Below are 16,312 nucleotides of genomic sequence, written 5' to 3' on the forward strand. Positions count from 1 at the left end.
AAATCTGTTCTGTTTTTAGCAAAGTTTGTGTTTTGGATGAATAAAAATACCTGTGCTCTCTGCCAGTTCTGTAGTAGCAGTTTGATGCTACAATATTGGCAAATGCTGAGTCCTCCTTGTGTATTTGCACAACTGCTTATTTAGAGCTTCAGCTTTTCTTTGTTCTTCCTGAATTTTGGAGGGTGGGAGGGCATCATTTTCCAGGTGCCTTCTGATAAGGCAGTGCCCTTCAGTAGCTGATAGATTCTGTCGTGTGTAACCACTTTATAGCCCTGCATTGCAAATCATGTTTTATGTGTGTGTGTTTTCTGAAGATCTGGAATTTTTTAGTTAAAAATTGGTCAAGAAACTTAAGTTAGATGCATATAATGTCACAGCTAAATTTGAGCTGTTTCAGTGAAATCTGTGGTTGTTTTCAGGTCAGCTAATATCCTTTAATTCTCATACTTCGAGCAAACATACCTGCCAGTGTCTTAATGTCCCCCTTGTAATTAGTCATAATATTTCTGTTTAGCAAGCTGCTTTTGCAGTAGATGAAAGCATAAGAATATCTTTTTAAGAACTTGGGAAGTGAGGAGGTGAGACAGAATTTTAAGCAGGATATTTCATTTTAACATGCAAAAAGCTTTCAGGAAAGAGGGAGAGTGAGTGCCTTTAGTGGACTGATAATTCGAGGCAGGCGTTCCACAAGTGTTCCATGATCTAGCTTTCCTAAAGGAAAGCTATGTAGTTTTTTAAGCTTTAATTGCAATTAGGAAAATAACACTTTAGCTAAAATCTCAATGTAGTTTGGTATTGTTGTGAATTTATTAAAAACTGCATGATTTTTTCCACCCCAATTTTAACAGGAATAGTGGTATATTTAATTATGCATTTTTTTTCTGTGATAGGATAACACTAAAAGGACCTATTGATTCCTCCTGAAAAGTACAATGTCCGATTGTATTGTGAAGTTGCAGTTTTATTGCTTGCTGCTATCTGTAAAGCATATTAAAAAAAAAAACCATTAAGTATTATATCCCTTACCTTTGCACTTCACTTGTTCCGTATGTTATAAAAGTAGTACATTTGTTTAGGTCAATAGCGCTTTCATCCGTTGCATGTATCTCATTTCCTCTCAGTATCAATTACGCTTTCTGCATTGGCGTTTTTATGAATCTCTTAACTTTATTGTGTTTAAAGGTTCCTCTTAGATGTCTTTTTTCCAGCTAAGAAGCTCCGCTTAACAGATGGCTCTTAAATAGAGATTTTAAAAAAAAGTTGAAAAAATCCCCCAAAAACCCAACAACCCTCGTTAACCGTTTTCCATAATCATTTTTTTTTCTTGTGTGTTAGTGAGCTTTAGTAGTGCAAAAGCAAGCAAAATTCATCCTAAACAAGATACTGGTTATGCTGTGGCTTGGTCTAACAGCATTCTGTTTGAATCTAGCTGTTCGTGTTGGCTTTTGAGATTGATGTAGTACTGCTTCTCTTTAATCACTAATGAGGATAGATGAAATATATATTTCACCTATATTCTTTCACCTAAATGTGTCCTAGAAAATAATGGGCAGTCAGGTGAAGTTTCCTATAAATATAAATCTTCTTTGCATAAAGTTTTGTGTGAGTCAACAAATAAAAAATAGGACAGGAAATGTGTGCAGAAGTCATCACTGATAAGGACTGGTAACGTCATCTAGATTAAGAACTTTGTCTCACTGAAGCTTCTTCTATATAAAAATACCTGTGACTTTTGCCTTTCGTTTTTTGAAACATAGCTGTTGCTTATAATCAAGTAGCTTTCTGTTCTATCATTTACCACTATTGAAGGCACATTTCTTAAGTAATTTATTTGTATCATCTGATTTAGGGGAGAGGGGTTGAGATGGGCAGAAGGATTTAGGTATTTCATTCCTTAGTTTTACTGTCTGTTACACTGCCTTTTCAAGGTCAATTGATCTTGAGTGGTATTTTCTTTATACAGATAATACAGCTTTCAGTTGTTTGAAGTTTATACTGCAAGTTTTCTCATTCTCTTGTAGGAACTTCCAAGTCTGTATTGGGCAGTGACACCTTTTGGGGGACTGTTTTGATGGTGAGCTGTGAAAACGGTCTGTTTCTATTACTGGCAGTCCTGGGACAGAGCAAGTTGATTGTATTTGCAAATCCTAGGAACTTCAGTCATAGTCTGAGACTGTTGCTCCAGATGCGATGCAAATGTAGAACAGAAAGTGCTTTGTGTCTTACTGGGCTTTCAGCGATGACTTGAGGGGGGGCAGCGTGCCCTGTGACTTGGGTAAGAACTTGTACAGTTGCATGGGTGCTGATAACTCCCTCGTGTGGGTATTCCCTGAGGTTGGGTGGATAAACCCCAGCACAGAGTGTGCAATTGCTCACACTAAGGATAGCACAGAGACAAAAAGGAGTAGGGAATCCCTAATCTCATATTTTGTCTCAGGTGTCCCCAAGTGCTCTATGGAGCAACCACAACTTTTCAGGATGTGCCGGTGCCTATATACAGTTTGACATATGGAGCTTTTAAAATTATTATTCATATTTTAGCATTCCCACATAAAAAGTTCTGAAATGTTCTAAGCATGGAAGTCTCTTTCACTTTAGAATAACAGTGAGTCAAAAGTAAATTACAGTGGAAAGAGCAACACCACAAAAAGGCTTTGAAGTGCATCCGTATTGACTGATGATTTAGCTTTAGCAGAAGCCATGTACAAATCGCTTAAATTTGCTTTTCCATCTACTAAACTTAAGTCTCTTGAGTCCCCAGTAATTACACCACAATGAGTAGCTATGGAAATGTCAGTGCAAAATGTAGGATTACTATTGAGACATGATTTGTCTACAAATTGAGATATTTGCATTTATGGCTCCCAAAACAACTGCAGCACTGGCCCTTTCTGAAAGGACTTCGTATTGTTTGGCAGTGATATCTGTGTGCAAACAACAACATTTAAATGCATGGACTGTGCTATATGTTGAACTGGTTTCCTTACTGTTATGGTTCTCTCTGTAAAAATCATGATTTTTTTTGTGTGTGCTCAGGGACACAGTGTTCTTTCTTAAGCTGTCCCAGCCAGTGCATAGAGCAGAGATGTGCATAGACTTTGACAAGGAGACAGGTTCAAACTCTGAGAAATTGTAAAAAATTCATGTCCTGGAGAGATTTTCAATTTTTTTCCAGCTTGGTCAACAAAGAATCGTCCAAAGTGGAAGAGGGAGAACTGACAAAAATCAGCCTGAAGTAGATCGTTGCAAATGAAAGGAAAAACTGTAATTATTTCAGCCCTATAAACAAATTATACAATGACATTGAGCATAATGAATTTAACTCGGAAAGGACGTGCTGAGATGTTTAATTAAATGCTCTGTGTTTGCTTTTTTAATAAGGTGCCAGCTTTCTCTTTGTGCACTCGAGATGAGTGCATCAATCCTTTGGGGTTGAAGCTGGAATTTATTGGGGTTGAAGCTGGAATTTATTTTGTTCAGAGACTGGAAAGACTTGTTGATGGTACTTGTTTATTATAGTCCTGCTTTCCTATTAATCTGCTTTTGTCTTTATCATTCAGTTCATCTGTCTTTCAGATATCTACATCTTTCCCTTTCCTTTATTTTGAAAGACTTCATTAAAAACACACCGGTTTTAGAAACTCTGTGAACACTTCTGTAATAGGAAATTTTCATTTGTGGAAGTTTTTTAAAGCTTGCTGTATGTGAATGGCTCTTCTTTGGCTATTTAAACTGCACAGATGAGATTGGTTTGGTTATAACACCCTGCAGACTGATTCCTAGAGCATCTTAGTGCCATTGGGCAGTACCAGGATTTACATCTGCAGGACAGCATTTCATAACCGAGAGTTTCTGTCAAGTTACAGGAGAACTTAGATCCTAGCAGATAAAACACTACTTTGCAAAGAAGCGCTATCACTTGGACCGTGTAATGTTCACTGCAAAGCTGCCTCTTTGGTCGGAATCTGTCTTTCAGTCTGGTGATGCATCTTTTGATACCTAGTGTGATGCTGATTCTTTCCTGCCAAATTCTCCCCCTGATCTAGGTCCCTATAGACGGTGATCCAGTTACATCCATACTGGGAGTGATACCCTGTCCATTAGCCAAATAGTGCGAAGTGCCTCTTGCTTGTGCCGTCCCGGACAAGCCTCCCTGGTGATCCCGCTGTGTCCATTTTTGCCATATCAGGAGCAACCCTGGACTTTGTACCAAGCTCCTGATCCCTATGTGATACCATGTGCGTGTTTGTTTAAAAGCAGTGGGTCCTCAGTAACGATGAGGGGTGCCAAGAGGTCCTGGCTGCAAAGTGGGACAGGGAGGGCATGTGTCCTATCCTGGAGGTGCGAAGGTGGAGCATTTCACCTGGGTATTCCAGCTTGCCTGTTGGATATGGCCCTTGCAACAAGTTTTCCTGATGCACACTAGGCTTGTCCTGTGTGGACTTGATCAGTTTGCTGCACTTCTTAGCTGGGAGCAAAATGGAGATGGAGTGCAGATGAATAGGAGGACGAAAGTTCAGTTTGGCTGCTTGGTGCTGTTTTTATTGTTGCTTATCCCTTCAGTAATATCACAATATTATGGTATTACTTACGTTGGAGGTAAATGGTAAAGCTTTCTGTTGGCAAAGCCCATTAGCCTCACTCTGTTTTGTGGGATATGACTGCTTGGAGATGGCTCCAGAAAGCCTCACTTGACTGTTGCTGGCTCTTTAGCGGACTGTAAGTTCCGTGTTCGTCTTCATCTCTCCTTGTTCTGCCTTGTATCAGGATGGTTTGGGGTCTTCAACCTTTTATGTGTCTCAGATTTGTTCCTGAGAAGTGACATGCAGCAGTGTGAAGAGAGTCGAGCTTGGTGTCTTCTTGCAAGTTTAGGTGTTCCTAGAATTTCATTCAATTGGATTTGACTGCTGGAAGGGACCTTTTGCCCTATCAGTTCTATAGCTTTGTGATTAAGAACATGAGTTGGTAGTTACCTCAAATAGACAGTACTCTAAAGCGTCCATATAGGTTAGTTCAAATGGGGAATATGTGCTAAGGATTCTGTGGGTAAATTCTTTTACCTACTGGGAAACATTCGCATATTTTTAGAAAAATCTCCTAGCAGTGCACTTGAAATGAGTGTGTGATTAATCATGAGGTAGTTGGCAGTGATTCAGTGGTTTTGACAAGATAACCAAAAATCTCTGGGAAGCAGAGTAAGTTAAGTCTCCAGATGCCCTCTGAATGATTTCTGTTCAGCAAACACTGTAATGTTTTTTTTTCCTTCTTTCTGCAGCAATGCTGAGTGACGATACCTGTGTGAAGTTAAAAAGCAACCATTCACCTCCTGTGCAATGGTATAAGACAGTCGCACCCAAAGATGAAAAGACCAAGCAGGTTTTTAAAAGGTACTCCCAAGTAAGTGTCACTGTTGGGGTAATTCAAAGGGCAGCTGCCCTACCCTAGTAGGGAACATACTAGGGAACATAGGATGGAACAAACAAGAGGTGGGGTTTTCTAGAGCGACTGAATGGAGGGTCAGGCACCTAGTTCTCATTTTTGGCAGATAAAACATTTTGAGGTGCTTAATCTCGCTTGCAGTATCACTGGTTTTCCCCAGGTAATGTGAGATTCCAGCACTTTGCTCATCAGTACTCCAGATCAGTAAAAGGGACAAGGTCTGATAACTGATGCAAATTAAGGACAATGAAAGTTTTAGGATAGAAGGAGGATGTGATCCCTCACAGTTTGTTTGTTCGTTTATGGAGACTTTTCTTCCATGATGTTACACCACAAAATATTGGTTGCTGTGTGTATGTATTTAGGGTCGCCTTGGATTTAGAAAGTGTGTCTAAATATATATCCCAAATTACGTGTAAAACCAGTATCTCACTACTGTGATACTTTGTGACTTGAATTTTTAGACTTAAAATGTTTTTAAAGAACAAATCAAAAACTTAAAACTAGGCTGATAGTTTCACAGATGTTTTGCACACCTGAATGATGCAGTCTCAGCTTAGTCTAGAAATAACTCCTTAAACCTCGGTAGAGGAAAAGGAGCCTCGTGCATCTGTCTGTGTGTTCCTTATTTCTGCTGGGTTGGCTGATTTTTCAGGAGATGCAGTCTAACATCCTGAGGAAGGTTTTAGATGCCTATCAATATAAAACTGAAATAAGTTAAATCAAACCCTAGAATAGTACTTCTTTTCCCATGGCCACCTTGTTAGTTTTGGACAGAATTTTTCACTATTATCATAGCATTTAGGGCGGATACTGCAAATTATGAAAGATTGACAGTGGTATGTATTAGCCTGCACGCTACGTGTCCTGGTACTACTGAAACTTGGTGATTATCTGTATGGTAAATGTGGTTTAGTGTGGGTGGTGCATTACAGAAGTTGGTGAAGAATATGGTCAAGATGATCCCTGAAACCTATAGAAAGTTTACCCGGGTGAGTTTACAGAAGCAAGAAACGCCTGGTAGGTGGTATATTTTTAAGACATTGAAATACATGTGCAACCTTTAGAGGATCATAGGAAATAATTAAAAATCTAGTATGAAAAGCAGTAACAAAGGTTGCACTACATATGCCAAGTGCAATCACAACTCCAAACACATGTTACAGTTTTTGCAAAGTTGTTGAGACCTGAAATGAACCAACTGAACATTTTGAGATAAATAGTGAGATTACTTTGTAATGAGAAGTAAGCGTAACAGAAGTGTGCTAACTTACGTTACTCAGTTATAAAGGATTATTTTTTTCTTCTAAGTATTTTGAGAATATAAATAAATAAATAAATAAGGCTTTTCATGACAAGCATCTAAATCTGCATTCTGACCTTCCAGTGAGCTGAAGGTTTTGCTTTGTTGTTGTTGCCACTTGCATGAAAATCTGTAGTTCAAAATAAAGTTGTTTTTGGATCCTTTTGTAAGGAGAGCTGTTGATACGTGTTGTATTTAAAGTGTGTGATACAGGTATAGAATTGTGGGAAGCCAAAGTGTCAGTTTAGAGCAGTTTCTATATTAAAGCATCTTTAGGTTAGCAGATTTGTGCAGATCTGTCTTTAAACTTTTAGAATGTTTATAGCACTCAGTGCATTAGTTTTTGTTGATTTGAAGTGAATGCACGTATGTCTTTGAAGTTCTTAAATTGTCTTAAAGTTGTTTAAAATAACTCATATAACAGTAGGTTAAATGCTGCAAAAATCTTTTTTTTTTTTCCTCTTCCATCTATTTCTTACACATACCTATTTGTTTTCAGACTTTTTCTATTGTTTGTGGTCGGAGTATGCTTCCTTTATATCATCAAACTACATTTTGACCCTGAAGAATGTGACAGAACAAAAATGCCATATGTGGACCTCGATCGTGTAAAGGTTGGTGTAGGATTTTTTTTTTTGTGGGGTATGTGTGGTTGTTTTTTTTTTGTGTGTGTGTGTGTACAATACAAGAGTTGTTAGGATCTGTATTGGTGGAGCTGATGAAGTCATTCTGAGAAGGCAAATGTATTTTGCTTTATTTCGTCCCATAGGACCTCTGGGTGGTGTTCTTGTGGAATGGTGATGGTGAGCAGTGCACAGAGAACTGGAATTTAGGGATGAAATGAGAGAACAACATGCCTGACTGTTAAGAATAACACTTGAAATGGACATGTCATCGTGGCATTTGTAATGTGAGAGACAGTGCTACAGACTTAAAGTTCAACCAGGGCTGCTGTTCCCTGTGCTCATGTGCAAGTCGAGGTGTTACCTGACTGCTGCCATGTGAGTGCTTCCAGGAGGAGGCTGAAGCTGTGGTCACCAAGACCAGTTTCACTCGTGTTTTTAGCTGGCCCTGCATTTTAAGGAGTGATCTCGCATGCTCCTGCTTCATTTTCTGTCCATAGTGTCAATGCAAATGTTTTTGTGGTCAGGAAATGAACGCCAGTGAAAAGCAACACAGCGCCCAAACCCAAACTTTATTTTACCCCCAAACCAGTTCCCCATTCTGATTTGCCTTGCAGCTGCTCAGATATTAGCAAGCATGAGCAGATGTTATGTAGGAAGGTGCAGCTCTATAGAGATTTTTTGCTTCTGTTTGGGGTTTTCTTTGTGGGGGAACTCTGTTAATAGGAGATATTTGCTTCAAGTATGGTTTTGCATGTGGCTTTAAAGCTTGTCTAAAAGGAGGCTATAAGACTTTCCATAAATCTTGCTGTAGCTTTTCTGCCTTTTCCTACTTACCTGTTTGCTCTTTATTATGCTGCACTTGACTTTGAGTTGCTGCATTGCAGAGGGCTGTGTGGGCTGTGTTTTATTGCTGCACTATAGTTCATTTTGGTTTTGCTGGCACTGTCTAGCTGGACAGCAGTTGCAGGTTGTAAAGTCCTTGGGCACTTGTCTGGTGACTGGCACAGCACGTCACCAGTCTTTGATAAGCAGTTTTATGATGGCAATAACCAGCAAAAGAGCTAACAGTGTGATAAGAATAGATATAGGGATGTACAGCTGTACACGTTCCCCTTTTTCTAGTGACACAGCTGGGCATTGGTTTTCACTGATGGGCTGAAAAATGAGGTTCTTCTCAGGGTGCATGAAGTCCTGTTCTCAGAAGATGTCATGAAGTGGTTCTGTCATGCACAGCCCAAAGGAGTGTGGTGTTCATGTACCTACAGTGCCTGGGGCTCTCTCATAGTGGTAGAGGCAGCTCTTGAGAAGCCATAAGAAAAAAACAAAACAAACCACTAACCTGCCATATCCCTCCACAGCTACGTTTCATTCATCCAGATAAACACTCCTGTTTTCTTATGAGTGCAAAAGGGGAACTGTGTAAGCACCGGATTTGAATTCTGGCTTTCTCAGCCTCTTGTTCTCTAATGTTTCACGATTAAAGAGGAGGAAAGATGAGCAGAGTCCTGCTGGGGGATAGAGAACATGCAAATGGCTGTTTTTGTAAATGGTAAAAGTAGCAACTGGCTATTTCTCTGCTTCCTTATTTCAAGTAGCAGCTTGCCACTACAGATTTCTAAAAACAACGCTCATGAAGAGCTTTTTCTAATGAGACATATTAATATGCAATTTCCATAAATAGATTCAGCTGTAAGATGATACAGAACTGTAGTCGCTTATATTGGTTATTTATCTTTTGAAGTGAACCTGAGATCACTTTTTGCATTCCTCTTAATGTTGTGCTTAGTTATAAAAGTACCATTTTAGCGATATCTTTAGAAAGTAGCCTCATGTTGATTTGTGAGCAAGCCCGCCACGCCGTTTGAGTCTTTCCAGCTGAGGTGTCTGGTAACCCTGCTGTGGTCGGGTCACACTTTTGAGCAGCAGTATAGACTTCCTCTTGCTGTTTTTCTGCTAAATAAGATGGGTAGCAGCAACTCAGGTTTTTTTTTTCGCTTTTATAAGTAGCAGTTTGAAGTTTTTTGAGCTGCCCCATGGGGCACATCTTTCCTGTACCTTTCTATAAAGGGTATTATATTCACTTACCTCTCTCATTATCTAAATTTATTGTTTAGAAAAGCTCCTGCCTAGATGACTGGATGGGCTAGATGACTAGGAGAGACACTGAGTTGCAGGTTTTCATCCTGCACTGACTAATCCTGTGTTTCTTGGTTTAAGCTTTCTTTTTAAAAGCCTGTGTTTGGTATCGTGCTGGCAATCCCAGGTGGGTTGATTTGGGAGGGCTGTTTCTGTCACTGAAAGTAGCTTTCCTGACTGCAATTTTGCATATTTTGTTTTAGAAAGCACAACAGTATGCCAGCGCTGTGCTGCAGGGACAGTGCCGACCTTCTCATGCAAAAAAGGAAATGGCAAAGTTATTTGCAGAAAAATATAGCATGGACATATCTCCTTTTGTAAGAAAAAATGTGAATGAAGATGAAGCTTTATTTAAATATGAACCTCCCTTTGGATTTCACAAGTTCTTTGATAAGCTTCAGAGCATCCTTGAACTCTTGCCTGAGCATGATTTGCCGGAAGATTTGAAGTCCAAACACTGTAAACGCTGCGTTGTCATTGGCAGTGGTGGAATCCTTCATGGCTCAGAGCTAGGACACTTACTGAATCAGTTTGATATTGTTATAAGGTAAGTATTTTCCCTTCTATTTAAGGATTCAAACTACTTCAGTTTTGCTTTATGAGCAGACTTGTTTTGGGAGAGGAAAGTATCTCCAGCTGCTCACAGAACTTGCAAGACTTTTTTGTAAGTTCTTCTGAGAAATGTGCTTGTGACCTGGTAGGATTCAGAGACTGAGGAGCGAAGTAACAGTCATCATATGGGAAAGGCAAGAATTCACTGTAATTTGTGCGTTTTGATATCAGTTATCAGAAAACATGGGCAGAAATGATTGATGATCCAATGAAATCAGAGAAAATATATTCATTTGTTTTATCCATTCACATGTTTAAGGTTTTTTTTTAAGGTAGGCTTTAGGACTTGTTTCTACCCTCACCCTCTTGATTATTTGACATGTTTATGTACTTTTCTTAGAAAAGCTATTTCAAGCACAATAAAAACGAGTGATAGTTTCACCTTGCAATTTGCTTACATACTTTATAGCATGCTGATATTTGCTTATATTTTCAGGAATAGGGCATGGTTCTGTGATTATCCACACAATTGTTTGATGTTTGTGTTAGATGCACGTCTGTCTGCACTCCTGCCTTCTGAATGGAACAGTTCTCTTTCTTTGTATTTTGTCATGTAAATGATAAATTTAATACAGATATTTTGATAAATAGTTTTGTAAAGCAAAAGAGGCTCCCCTTGAAAAGCAAGAGGTTGATCCAGTGAGTGAATATCTCTTACACAAAACTATACAAACATTTCGACGTTGGGAGGAGCAGAGGATTTGCACTAATTGCTGAAATGGTGGGTGTAAGAGTGCGGAGGTGACTGGTTTTGAAATAAAAATATTTGTAGGGCTTTTGCTGATAGTTCTGCAGAATTCATGAGCTGGTTGAGGCTCTTCTTACCAGCTGATGTCCAGGTGAGCAGGATTGGCACAGGACCACAGAAAGCTTTATATTGCTGTGTGAGTTAGTGAAGGGATAATGTGAAGGCATTTCTTGTGTGTAAACTCACATACACGTGTGAAAAAATACATAAAATTTCCTATGTACTTTCTTTTCCTTCCCCTTTTAAGCCTCTTTGAGCTGGCACGAGACAAAGTGAAATTCTGCAGTGCTGTTTTAAGCACTTCTCCTTCAAGCTCTTCCTTTCAGAATTTGGCACTTGTGACACTTAAATCCCAAAATAGAATTGGCTGCCTCTCGGAGATAAGGAATAGATGAGTGTGTGAAGTGAGGAACACAGAGATACTGGAAACGCTGCACTCAGCTCTGATAAAAAGCTGTGGGCCAAATACAAGTTCTTTGCTTACTGTCTTAACATTTTAATTAAATTGCATCCCTGTGCAGTTTAGTGTGTGTTTAAACTTTTTTTCTAGGTTAAATGATGCACCAGTTCACGGATACACAGATCATGTTGGAAATAAAACAACTATAAGGATGACTTATCCAGAAGGAGCTCCACTTTCCGAGCACGAGTATCATCCTGCCAGCTTGTTCGTGGCTGTCTTGTTTAAAAGTGTCGATTTCAACTGGCTTCGAGCAATGATTAAAAACGAAACCTTGGTATGTAAAGGGACAATATTACATACTTGTGGGTTTTTACTTTTTCTTTTTGATTTCTCATGCTTAGGAAATTGATTGACCAGTATTTCCTGGTTTGTATTTAGTATCTTGTATGTATTTTTTTAATATCTACTAATTTCAGTTAGTACCAGCATTCAAGTTGAAGTTGCATGCTGCTGATTTTTATATATATATATATATATACACACACACATATATATATACACTGTATATATATATATGTATACTGTATATACTGTATATATATATATACACACATATATGTGTGTGTGTGTGTATATATATATACTGCTGATTACTATATAGATCTTGGTGGGTTACAGGCACAAAACTGCATGGCATATTGAATATTTAATGAAATGGAGTTCCTTTCACAGCAAGCTGAAGTGACTTGCTAAAGTCTGCAGAGCCAGAAATAGAAATGAGATTTTAGGAGGCCAGACCATTTCTTTTAACAGCTACAGACTGTGCTACTACAGTGGCATACATGCCTCATGTATATCTGAGGCCAATGTGTGTTTGTTATTCACATTATCTGTAGTACTAAATTAATAAGTTATTCCTTTCTCATTAAAATAATTCAAGTGCATTCCCCCAAACGGAGTTTTCTAGGGAAATGAGGGAAGGTTTTCCTGTTTCCCCAAATCTCTTTAAATTTGTGGGTTTGACCTCTTTCAGTTTGCTGGCATTTAATGCCCCCGAGTTGAAAGCCACTGGCAAGGCTTTTCTAACCACAAATTGGAGAAAAAAAAAAAAAAAGAAAGAGAGGGGTGGGGGGGAGGGAGGGAAAAAGGCAAATCAAGAAACCTGCCCTGAGCTTTCATTTGAGATAGATTTATAAGAAAGCCAATTGGGCTCCTTCACAATTTAATACATAATATTTTAGGTATTTCAACCCCCCCTTTTAATTGTGACTATTATGATGTCAAGTCATATGGAAGAGCTGCCTCATATTGACCAGAACTTCCTCTTGTCGTAGTGCAGTGTGTGTGTGTGTGCGCTAGGAGATTGGCTTGTTCTGAGTAATCTGAGAGTGTTTTGGGGAGAGGAGACTTTCTTGACTGTGTAAAAGTACGGACTGAATAACAACTGATCACTCCTTGTTTTTTACTGAGAACAAGGCAATGTGGTCCATACCCTCTATCTGCAGGAATATGACAATTTTATGTACTTGCATCTTTCAGATTGGGGTTGAATCCCTGATGGACTTGTTCTATAAGCTTTCTAGTTGATTCAGCTTTTAAACTTGCTTTTAAAGAATGACTGCCACAACTTGTTTTCAGCCCTCAAAAACTTCCCTCAAAAAAGTTGCTTTTCTTCTCTTTAAGAGCAGTGCTGCCCCTAATGTGTGTAAATATGCCCTAAATATGAAATGAGAAGAGAAAATGGAATTGCCATTTTGTGTCTCCTCTGTCTATCCCAAAATCCAGTCTTTAAGCTTCTGGTGCTGGTCATCTTATCCTGTTAGTGCCATGAGTGGTTCAGCCCTTTCACTTCTTATGGCAAGCTCTTTCTCTCTTCTTGTTCAGTCACCTCCAGTACTTGTATAAAATGCTTGTATTTGTGCTGAAAAGAGGCACAAGGATATGTGCATCAGCACCTCTCCATTCACACCTTGCATGCTCTGGTGTGATTCCGCTTTGGTGGAAAGTCAGATTGGGGAACTCCTTGAGCTGAAAACAAACTTGGCAATATTAGGTTTTCAGGTGGGTCACCTTCCTGTGCATGCACTGCTACTTCAGTAAACTGTTGCAAGGGAGTGAGGGGAAGGAAGGGACCACAGCAGCCTAGATTTAATCAGATCCTGGATTTAATTACTAGCTACTGCAGAGTTGCACCTCAGTGTAGAAATAGGCTGGTTTAAAAAACAGCTGTATGTTGCAGCTGTCTCAGTTTTACCATTTGCTTAATATTAAACATTACAGGAAAAGATGTCTAAAACGAGCCTGATGTGGTATTATTTTCTTCCATGAGCACACGTCCAATTGACTGCAAGTAACTGGTGGGAATCCAGCTTGCTGAGCCTTGTGTAAATCCTTTGTCTGGAGTGTTGTGTTTATCACTAATGGAGACTGTCAAACAGGAACCGTCTGCTTCAAAGCCTGAGCAAAATGGTTTTAAATCCAGCGCTTGCTGCACAGTGCCCTGGTTAATGTCTCTAAAGCTGAGGTTCCACTTCCCGTTTCGTTAAATACTGCTCCATTGTGCTGGGGAAAATCCAGGGAATCTGCAGGTCGGATGGATAGGGTGGCTTATGAGAAACAAAGTGCACTCATATAAAACACTAAACAAGCTTTCCCTTCCTACTCCTGTCTGCAGTTACAACCCCTTGTTGCAATTGTCTGCAATTACAGGTAGTTTGAGACTTTCCTCTCTTGAGTCAATCGCTTCATTGTGTGCTGATATTCCTGAGCTGTCCTAGCTGTAAACAGTTTCATGATTCTTCTTATGATCTGAGATGAATCCTGATAACTTGGGTGTCAAAGTTGCCCTTTGGAGAGAGGATCTGAACTCATTGTTCTTTCTCTTAGCCTCTGTGGATGCGACTCTTCTTTTGGAAGGAGGTTGCTGAGAAAGTTCCTTTTACATCAAAACAGTTTCGGATTCTGAATCCAGTCATTGTTAAAGAGACTGCTCTGGACATTTTGCAGTTCCCTGAACCTCGATCAAAATTCTGGGGCTGGGATAAGGTAAGATGCTCTCTACAAGAAAGAGGTTTCACAAAAATACAAAGTGAAATAAACTAAAAATGTTTGGGCCTCTTCTTTCAATACAGTCTCCCTGTGCAATTTCTGAGCAGGTATGAAGTAATATGGAAACTAACTCTCTCAAAAGACTCTTCCATTCGCTAGTGGTTTTGCTGCTTAACCAGGTTAAATCACTCCCGAGACCAGCTTCTGGCAGTTCTCTGCAGCTGTAGTGAGAGCAGAGGGGAAACGGAAACAGGGCAAGTGTGAAATATCCCTTTTCTCCAGCAATTCCTTCCAGCTCTTGGAATTATGTGCATACCAATGTGCTGAATGGCAGCTCATGGGCACCACCTCCCTCTGCATCCGTAGCTTCAGCAATAGTAAGAAGCCATGAATTGCCCAGTTTAATTAAACACTGCAGGAAAAGGTATTTTAGTTAATTTTTTAGTTTTGTACCTAAGAAATTGGGTGCCACTAGTTCTCTGGGATTGTGAGAAACTCTCAACAACCATTCAGTTTTTCTGAATGAGCCATTCAGTATTTCCAAAGTTTGCCTGTCTTGTGTAAGAGCATTTCATGATAACATCATTGCATTGCACAGATATTTTGAAGGTTCTTCTCACCTTGCAATGTTTATTTATTAAAAATGTAATATACCAAGTATGTACGTTTTAGTTGTGTCTTTGCATATGTACCTTCTCCAAGGGTTTTCCAGTGAAAAGTAGTATTCTGAAGAATATTGTTAGCTCAAGACTGAAGTAAACAGGGATCAAGAATGTCAGTTTTAACAACATGTAAGCAGTCCCTGAAGTGCTGGAGCAAAGGTTTATTTGCAGTTAAATAATTTAGAAATAGGAGATGTTGCATTCAGTTCACAGGGAAGAATACAGAGCCGAAGGCCACAGTTCTTTTTCAGGGCGGTTATCCAGATTTTAATTGTTCAGTTTTAAAGTGATTTCAAAGGAATTATTTCCTGCAGTAGTGTTCCCCTTGCCTTGACAGAATGTGATTTGATTTTTATTCTTATTATATTATTATTCTTATTATATATCCTACAGGAGAGCTAATAAATCCATTTATAACACTGTAAAATGTTATAAAACTCTCAAAACCAGTGTGTATGTGAGTTGAGCAGGCTGGTTTTTTTCCCCGTTTGCAGAATGTGCCCACGATTGGGGTCACGGCAGTGGTTCTGGCCACGCACCTGTGCGACGAAGTGAGCTTAGCAGGCTTCGGCTACGCCCTGGACCAGCCCAGCGCCCCTCTGCACTACTACAACAACCTCTGCATGGCCGCCATGAACTGGCAGACGATGCACAACGTGACGGGCGAGACCAGATTCCTCCAGAGACTGATCAAAGAAAAGGTCGTCCAAGACCTCACGGGCGGGATCCATTGTGAGTTCTGCACCAAAGACAGCTAGGCTGGCCAGCGAGCCTCTGCTTTGGACTTGTCAACTTCCCAGAGGTTCCTTTGGAACAACCCCTTTACTGTCCTCAGTGATTTGCTAAAGGGTGTACAAAATGGACTGGAATCTCTCCCGTCTTTTTTTCCTTTTTTTTTTTTTTCTTTTTTTCTTTTTTACGTCAGGTTTAATTTGTTGAACTTTTTAAATTAATTTCGATACTGCATTTTACTTTGCACATTTTTTTGTGGATAGCTGTGTAAATATGACTTTGATTGAAGAGGTCCATTTAAATATGTAACGTTTGTAATGTTTTAAGTTGCCCGTGGAAAAGCGGAGTTTTTGTTTTCAGGTGTATATGGTGCGCACAAATGCTAAACCCGAGTTGTCTAAAAGCATAAGAGATTATTATTGGGTTTTTTTTTCCATTGAACTACTGTCTTTGTGGATCTGGTTTTTGGTGTATGACTGCTTTTCGTGCCTGACATGAAAAGAATGACATACACGTCAAAAATCTTTTGTTGTGACTTGACTGTTGTGTTTTCCCCTCAAATATTTATATTCTTTTGCTATTGTGCTCATATTTCTTGGGAGT

The 16,312-nt window shown here is 39.4% G+C and overlaps 1 protein-coding gene across 1 annotated transcript; it reads left to right on the forward strand.

The window, feature by feature from the left end:
• Nucleotides 1-5,275: 5,275 nt before the first annotated feature.
• ST3GAL5 (ST3 beta-galactoside alpha-2,3-sialyltransferase 5) lies at nucleotides 5,276-15,873 on the forward strand. The gene is given in 7 exon segments (XM_026034120.1): nucleotides 5,276-5,340; nucleotides 5,342-5,397; nucleotides 7,242-7,356; nucleotides 9,708-10,051; nucleotides 11,415-11,601; nucleotides 14,154-14,312; nucleotides 15,472-15,873. Coding segments are annotated over 7 exon segments (1,188 nt in total). The 5' UTR covers nucleotides 5,276-5,277; the 3' UTR covers nucleotides 15,736-15,873.
• The last annotated feature ends 439 nt before the right edge of the window (nucleotides 15,874-16,312 follow it).

The sequence above is a fragment of the Nothoprocta perdicaria genome, unplaced genomic scaffold (genome assembly GCF_003342845.1).
Source record: "Nothoprocta perdicaria isolate Ctin4 unplaced genomic scaffold, notPer1 scaffold_14, whole genome shotgun sequence".
NCBI lineage: Eukaryota > Metazoa > Chordata > Aves > Tinamiformes > Tinamidae > Nothoprocta > Nothoprocta perdicaria.